The sequence below is a fragment of the Humulus lupulus genome, chromosome 3 (assembly GCF_963169125.1).
Source record: "Humulus lupulus chromosome 3, drHumLupu1.1, whole genome shotgun sequence".
Lineage (NCBI taxonomy): Eukaryota > Viridiplantae > Streptophyta > Magnoliopsida > Rosales > Cannabaceae > Humulus > Humulus lupulus.
Genome location: NC_084795.1, coordinates 5,502,971 through 5,510,861, shown reverse-complemented (window position 1 = coordinate 5,510,861; position 7,891 = coordinate 5,502,971). Strand labels below are relative to the sequence as shown.

Genomic DNA, 7,891 nt, shown 5'->3' with positions numbered 1-7,891 from the left:
GCTGACCTGAAGGGAGTGGAGTTCTACTATGCTATTTTATAAATAAACGAGAAACTTGATTTTATAATTATATTTCATTAAAAGTATTTTGTGAACTTTATAATTTACTTAAAGCTTTAAAAGTATTTCATGAACGTTGTAATTTACATAAAGCTTTTCAATTTATCGGTTGGATACATCTTCATTTCTACGTTAAGGTGTAGTAACGCCACACAAATTATTTATAAAAGTATTAAGATTTGTATGTAAGATAAAGTTTTTATTTAGTTGTGAGTATTGTATGGTTTGAGGTTATGAACATTAGTTATGTATTGTTTAATAAAGTTTTTTGTAAATTCAGAATTTCAGTATTGTTATATTCAGGTTAAACTTTGTTTTTACACTATATATATGTATGTTAAGAAAGGAGGTTGTTACAGAGAGACCAAGTGTTTTGTTTTGTTTTGTGTGTGTGAGTGTGTGTGTTTGTACTTCGGGTGATTTCTCCAAAAATGGCCTAAGTCTATCCTTAACACCAAAAGACCTAAGTGCCCCTAACTCCATGCCTTACTCTTTAATGCCCCCAAAGGCGATACCGTCATTTGCCATGTTTCCCGCTAATCCTCAAATTTTCCTACAAATTTCCAATTAATCCCGGCAAACCCAGTTAATTACCAAATAATTACTTGTTACCCGATAAACTTCGAATACGCACTACGTTCCCAAAATACCCCTAGGCTCACCCCGAGCCGAGTATTTGATTTCGTTGTGACTTTTCCGCTAATCCGCTCACTAGAATCGCCTCTAGCCAAATATCGCAAATATACCCACATAATAATGTAGTCTCAATCATATAACACATAATTACATTTATACCCTTAATAGCCAACATTACAAATATTCTCTTATTAACAAGAACGGGCCCACATGCATATTCAATACACATAAACATGCATATATATTCATATTACCATATAAATCAGGGATGTCACATAATCACACATATATCCAATTAATTCCACATACAAATCCAATTATGTCATCCTGACACACTAATCAAGGCACAAAACTTTATTAGCGAATCTGGGACGTTACAACTGTTGACTATAAGGAAATTTCTTATACCGGCATATCACGTTTTGGACTAAATTTGTTTGTATTAATTATAAGCATTATCTAAAGACTTTGGTTATATGGTAAGTAAGTTTTCCAACATTTATGATGTGGCATGTGATTGACGATGGTGCTAATACAACTTATTAAGTTAAAATAAGTAAAATTAGATTTTAAATTGAGTTTATATCATTTTGTACCCTATGTTTTGGTTCATTGCCTATTTTGGACTCTACATATTTAAATATTTCATTTTGGATCTTGTGTATTGTAAAATGTTACAATTAAGACCCTAAATATTAATAGGGATGTACTTTATACCAACAAAAGTGTATAACATTCAATTTTCTATTATTATTTTTTTTAATTTTAAGTTTATAAATTTTGTGAATTTTACTTATTTTTGGTATATATTAAATCAAAATAATTTTTTGAAGGACAAATCAAAATACTATTTTAGATTGCTAAAAAAATTAAAATAGAATTGTATATAAATTAGGAAATTTAATTCAATAATTGGAAAATTCATAATTTACAAAAGAACCCCTTTAACTTCAGTCTTAAAGTCCCTTTAACTTTGATTTTTTGCTAAAAGTCGAAGTTCAAGTCTCTGCCCCTAATAATGTGGGTAGGGTTACATATTTCTAAGTTGAAAATATCTTTTAGGAAATATTTTATAGAGTAAATAGTGACTAAAATACCTAATATTTTCAAAATGTTACATTTTTATACACTATCTTTTTTTTCCTCTCTTTTATGGTAAATATACTCAATACTTTCAAAGGTTGCAATTAATCAGCTCTCTATTAAGACATTTAGTATATTATTGCAAAAAAAAAGGGTATAAAAGTGCTTCCATTCATGCAATTTTTATATACTCGTTAAATATGTTTTGAGATTTTATACTTTAAAAGATACAAATGTGTTCGAAGAATCAGATAGTGGTGTTCTTGGAGGGGAGGACAAGAAAGGCCTAGGTGGTACTTCCAAAGAGTCAAGGCTACCTTCCAACATTTCTATGACTCTACTCATTGTTGGTCGGCTTGAGGGATCATTTTGTATGCACCATAGGCTCGTCATAATCATCTTCCTTGCTTTTACATTGTCTTCTTCATTCATAATTCTCTTGAGTCCTAATTCTTCAACCTCAAGGCGCTTGTAGATCCATTGTGGAAAATATATTTCAATACTATTATTAACTCTAACATTCACATTCTTTCTCCCTACCACCATTTCTAAAACCATCATTCCATAACTATAGACATCAGACTTGTGAGAAACCCCTCCAAAACTTCTGCAGAAAACTTCTGGAGCAATATATCCAATAGTACCTCTTGAACCCAACATTGAGACTAAACTATCTTTTCTAGTGCAAATTTTGGCTAGGCCAAAATCTGAGATTTTGGCCACAAAATCTGCATCAAGAAGGATGTTATGAGGCTTGATGTCAAAATGTAAAATTCGCGAGTTGCAACCTCGATGCAGATATTCTAGTCCCCTATGAGTCCCAAGTGAGATTTGATAGTATGTTTCCAAATCCAATTGATAACTCTCTTCAGTTTCATTTTCATCGTATACAAATTTTTCAAGAGAACCATTAGGCATAAACTCATAAATGAGAGCCTTTTTAGCACCCTCAAAACAAAATCCTAACAAAGTGACAACATTGACATGAGAAGTTCTACTAATTGCTGCCACCTCATTGATAAATTATTCTCCATTGTTATCTTTCGATTCGTTTAACATCTTCACCGCAACAAGATGTTCATCATGTAATTTTCCTTTGTAGACACAACCAAAGCCTCCTTGGCCTAATTTTTCTTTGAAGGAGTTAGTCATTTTCTTAACATCAGAATAACTATATCTTCTAACTTGAAGTGGCCCATAGTTTTCCAAGAAGGCCTCAACGTTTCCATAAGTTTGATGCTTATTCCACAGTCGGCAGACTATGAGTACTACAATTACAATAAGTCCAATCCCACTTGGTGAACCTGCAATCAATGAAAGGATAAACTCACATGTTAAGTCAATAAAGATTCATACAAATCAATTTACTTATATAAGATATTGTGAATAAACTGATTAATTGCATGATCTTTTGTAATATTTCCATTTTATAGGTATCTTTTAAAATTGATAATGAATGATAAACAAAAGTATAAAAAAAATATCAAGAAACAAATTGAGATGATGCAGTTTACGTGTTGTTCTTTGTTGATGTATCTTTACAAGAATAAGAAATTTAATGGAAGAAGAATCTTACCTAGTCCTAGTTCTAGTACTAACTTCAGCATCTTCTTCTTTGGTCCTGAAACAACACTCATTATTAAAACATGGGTTAGTTGCAGAAATTAAGACAACGGATAGGATGAAATTGAAATTTACAAACATCAAAAAGTCTCATTAATAACGTTGAATATGATCAACAAATGATGCCATGTTCATATATATATGAAAGGAATGAGATAGTGGAATAGTATTAAAATATCACCAACATTTGTGCTTGTGTTTCTATACAAATATATATCTTTTGGAAGCAAAGCATTTAAACTCTGAAATTGATTTTCTTCTTCTATTATTATTGACTTAGACTTGGTGCGGATTCTAAAAGTCATACTCAAAAAAGGGTCAGAAAGCATCGTCATCTTATCTTCCATAGAAATAAAGAAAGCATTTTGTAGGAAACTTCCAAATTTTTAAATAAATAAGTCGGAATATACAAAATGAATGAGAATTCTATTGAAATCTGAGGAGAACTAGTACTTTCTTTTTTCTTTTTTTAATAGGATTGGAAGTGAAAAAAACTAATAATAATAATAAATAAATCATAGGATCATCATTCTGTCTCTGTTTGTTTTTTCATGTAAAAAAAAAAGTGTACAAATTATAATTTGCCAAGATAAAAGAGATATAATAGTACTACCAACTGCACTCAAACGTGCTCATATATAGGCATGAAACTAAGCAAGAGTAAAATAAAGGATATGAACATTGCGGGACAATGGCTTCATGTATTTATAAGCAATATGCATCAGAAAAAAGACTCATGAATGCATACCTGAGTTACTGGATTTTGAGAAGCACACAAATTCTTCAGAAGTTGTGTTGAAACCACACTGCGCAGAAGATTTAAGGCACTCCCAACAAGCTTCTTGGCCATATTCAGCTCTGTACTCCAAATCAAAACCTTTGCTCAAAGCATCTTTTGCCGTCAACCGATTAATTTGCAAATCTGTGTAGTATTTTTGCAGAAGTGGAATGTTGATCGTACCACTACATGACTGCTTTTCATGACCCGAAGGATCAATTAGATAATAACCTGGTTCAGCTTTACTGGTGCATCTGAGCTCAGGTAACGTTGTATTTGGAATCCCAGTTGAGCAATTGTACACATAAGTCAACCTGGCATTATTTGAAGCACATTTAAAAGGACTGTTCTCAAAGGCCTCAACTGAGATGTTAACAACTCTGTCAGGACAACCATCATCCACCATATCTGCATCAACAACTGTAATAGTTTCGTCCCGTTCTCTGATATCCAATATGTAAAACTTTCTAGACACAATCTCTATTTCAGGGTAGGTGTTATGATGGCACTCTAGCTTGAATCCTGGGCGGCCACAGTCTTGATTTCGCTCACCTCCCCAGTAAGGGTTTCCAAAAGATGCATAACCACACTTGAACAGGCGGCTACAAGCTTCAAACTTTGCCTCATCTTCGACAGTTTTGAAAGGGGTTGGTACTCCCACGGATACAGTTACTATGGTGAAGAAGATTAAAGAAGAAGAATGGACTAAAGGGTACATCGGAAAAGTTTGGTGTAAGAAAAACAAAATGGTACTCTCACACAAAAATAACAATACCAAAAATTTAGAGAACAATGAAGAAGACAGTTGAGTTTGAAAAATAAAGTGCTGGCTTAATCAAGTAGGGGTAACTAGGCCATATTTTTCTTTACAAAGACTAATCTTTCATAATTCACTGACTCTGTCCTAGACACATTCAACTGTTGACTATGAGGAAATTTCTCATACAATCATATTACGTTTTGGACTAAATTTGTTTGTTTTAAGTGAAAATTATATTTTATATGGATTTTCAACAAAGTTTTCAAAAGTATTATTTTATGGTCTTTTAAAACTTGTATTTTTTTTTATGGGATTTTTTTTTTCATATTTTTGTAGAAAAATTATTATTATGCCATATTTTTGTAAAAAATCATTATTATGCTATATTTTTTTTCTATAATCTGATTTTTTTTAATTAAATTTATCAATACAAATCAAGAAAAATTTAATTACTATATTTTTGCATATTAATAACTAAAAAACCATATTTATGAAAAAATCATTGTATTAACTATAAGCATTATCTAAAGACTTTGGTTATATGCTAAGTTAAGTTTTCCAACATTTATGATGTGGCACGTGATTGATGATGGTGTTAATACTACTTATTAAGTTAAAATATGTAAAATTAGATTTTAAATTGGGTTTATATCATTCTGTATCCTATGTTTTGGTTTATTACCCATTTTGGACTCTACATATTTAAAAATTTCATTTTGGACCTCCCCAATAAGGTATACAAAAGATACATTACCACACTTGAACATGTGCCTGCAAGCTTCAAACTTTGCCTCATCTTCGACAGTTTTGAAAGGGGTAGACACTCCTATTACTACCACTATTTATAGTGATCCACGATCCAAATATATATATATATATGTGTATAAATAAGACATAGTATATTTACGAGAAATAAAAAAGAAAATTGATGTTTCGTTTTGAAGTATATTGATTTTTTATTTTATTTTAGTATGCAAGACCATTTATAAAACAAATTAGGCAGCTCATTTATGTCTAGTATGAGAGAATTTTTTTCCATTTATTTTTATATTGTAACATATTTTAAAAAACTAGTCTTTTTTTTATTAAAGAAAAAAAAAATCTTACTAGGTCGGGTCATCACATTCAGGGCGAGTCTAACCTGACCCGTATCAAATGCCTTAACAGGGCAGGTCGGGTCGGGACATAAACTTAATGGATCGGGACAGATCTTTAGCGGGGCGAGGCCAACCCGCCCCATTTACATCCTTACTCCCATGAATACAATTACTATGGTGATGAAGATTAAAGAAGAATGATGGAGTACGGGGTACATAGGAAAGTTTGGCTCTGGTATAAGAAATACAAAATGGTGCGCACACAAATGTAACCATACCAAAAATTTGGAGAACAATGGTATTAGAAATAAAGTTTTCTAAAAAAAAATATGAAATATATAGACGCTTAATTTCTGAGTTACTCCATTTAGAGCAACTCCAATGTTGTTGCCTAAATAAATGTTTGTTGACTTAAGGCGTGAGAGGTAACTTGGCTACCCCATTGGAGAGTTTGATTGCCATAACAAAATTAAGACATTATTGCCTTTGTCAGGCAATGGTGCTTTTTTTTTTATTGTACACATATAAATATATATAAATGTAATTTTTCACATATATAAAAAATATTTTAATTTATTACTGTTTTTTTTATAACCGTTTGTCAAACAACTTTTTTATTATTAACTTTTCTATAAATACTCATTTATTTCATTCAATTTTCACACTATTACGTACACTATTCTTCCAAATTATCAATATCACAAAAATTCTTTTCTTACTAATGGATTCTCAAAATTCTCAAAATTCCCCAAATACCAACTCCCAAAATCTAAACTTTCAATATTCTAAAGTTTTTCAAAATTCATCATCTTCTCCACATACCAACCCCAAAATCCAAATTTTCAACATTCTCATTTCAATCAAAAATTTTATGATTATGTTAGATTGATTAATTAAGATTATGTCATTTTATAAGCTCTTTTAAATTTCGTCTAATTTAAATTTCATGTAATATTTATTTAAATTAATATATAAATTAAAAAAAAATTAGTATGACAATATGTATAATTACAAAATAATATATTAAATAATAATATGTGGGACCATTGTTGACAATTTTTGGGGTAGCTTAATATTGGAGTATTTTTATAGAAAATGTTGCCAAAAATGATGTGGGTGAAGTTACATTTCTATAAGCTATCTTAATTTGTAATGAATAGATAAGTACTTTGAAAAAATGAAGTATTTTTCTTTACTTGGAATAATCTTTCATAATTCACTTATCATTTTTTTTGACACATTCAATTGTTGACTATAAAGAAATTTCATATACCGGCATAGCACGTTTTCCTTCAATTAATGGATGGAGGTGGAATTTTCATAAATTTAAAAAAAAAAAAAAAGAGGTAAATAGCACTTAGTATCACTTATGTAACACCCTTCTACCCTAGAGTCATTAACACATAGTTTTAAAATGTGTATTTGACTCACTAATTGAAGTGTTAGACCCAAAAGTGTGATTAAATTCAAGTAAAGACTCATTTAATAAAATTTCCATATAAAAATGTTTAAACATTCATTAAGATTGTAGAAAAATTACATTGGGATTCCAAAATATTGTTTAAGATATATTTACAACTCAAAAGTCATTGTACAGTCGACCTAGGTGACAAAATCAAACGTTTACACTGCGTTCCTCAAAAGTACCCCAGCCGTAGCGGCCAGGTAGGCCAAACATGTATGCACCGCTCCATTCCCTCCAACTCATGCTTGGTCGGCCTTTTCATTGCCATTACCTGCACCATAGAGCACCTGTGAGCCAAGATCCAACAAGAAGACTTCACCAGCATAGCATATAACAATTCATTTTAATAAGTGCATAACTAAACAAACACAACAGACAATCCACATGCA

General features: G+C 30.9%; 2 protein-coding genes across 2 annotated transcripts; both read right to left on the bottom strand.

The window, feature by feature from the left end:
* Window positions 1–1,932: 1,932 nt before the first annotated feature.
* Window positions 1,933–5,138, bottom strand: LOC133821903 (LEAF RUST 10 DISEASE-RESISTANCE LOCUS RECEPTOR-LIKE PROTEIN KINASE-like 2.8). The gene is made up of 3 exons (XM_062254072.1): window positions 4,151–5,138; window positions 3,356–3,400; window positions 1,933–3,083 (listed from the first exon to the last, which is right to left on the bottom strand). The coding sequence occupies exons 1-3, from the start codon at window positions 4,896–4,898 to the stop codon at window positions 2,803–2,805; spliced, it is 1,074 nt and encodes a 357-aa protein (XP_062110056.1). The 5' UTR covers window positions 4,899–5,138; the 3' UTR covers window positions 1,933–2,802.
* On the bottom strand, window positions 1,993–2,697 carry LOC133821745 (rust resistance kinase Lr10-like). Its single transcript, XM_062253890.1, has one exon. It carries the CDS (start codon window positions 2,695–2,697, stop codon window positions 1,993–1,995), a length of 705 nt encoding a protein of 234 aa, XP_062109874.1.
* Window positions 5,139–7,891: the final 2,753 nt, after the last annotated feature.

Coding starts and splice junctions, on each gene's coding strand:
- LOC133821745 (XM_062253890.1), bottom strand. CDS start 2,697: ATGCCTAATGGTTCTCTTGAAAAATTTGTATACGATGAAAATGAAACT.
- LOC133821903 (XM_062254072.1), bottom strand. CDS start 4,898: ATGTACCCTTTAGTCCATTCTTCTTCTTTAATCTTCTTCACCATAGTA. Junction 3,401..4,150: donor CTCAAAATCCAGTAACTCAG/GTATGCATTCAT, acceptor GTGTTGTTTCAG/GACCAAAGAAGAAGATGCTG. Junction 3,084..3,355: donor AGTACTAGAACTAGGACTAG/GTAAGATTCTTC, acceptor CATTGATTGCAG/GTTCACCAAGTGGGATTGGA.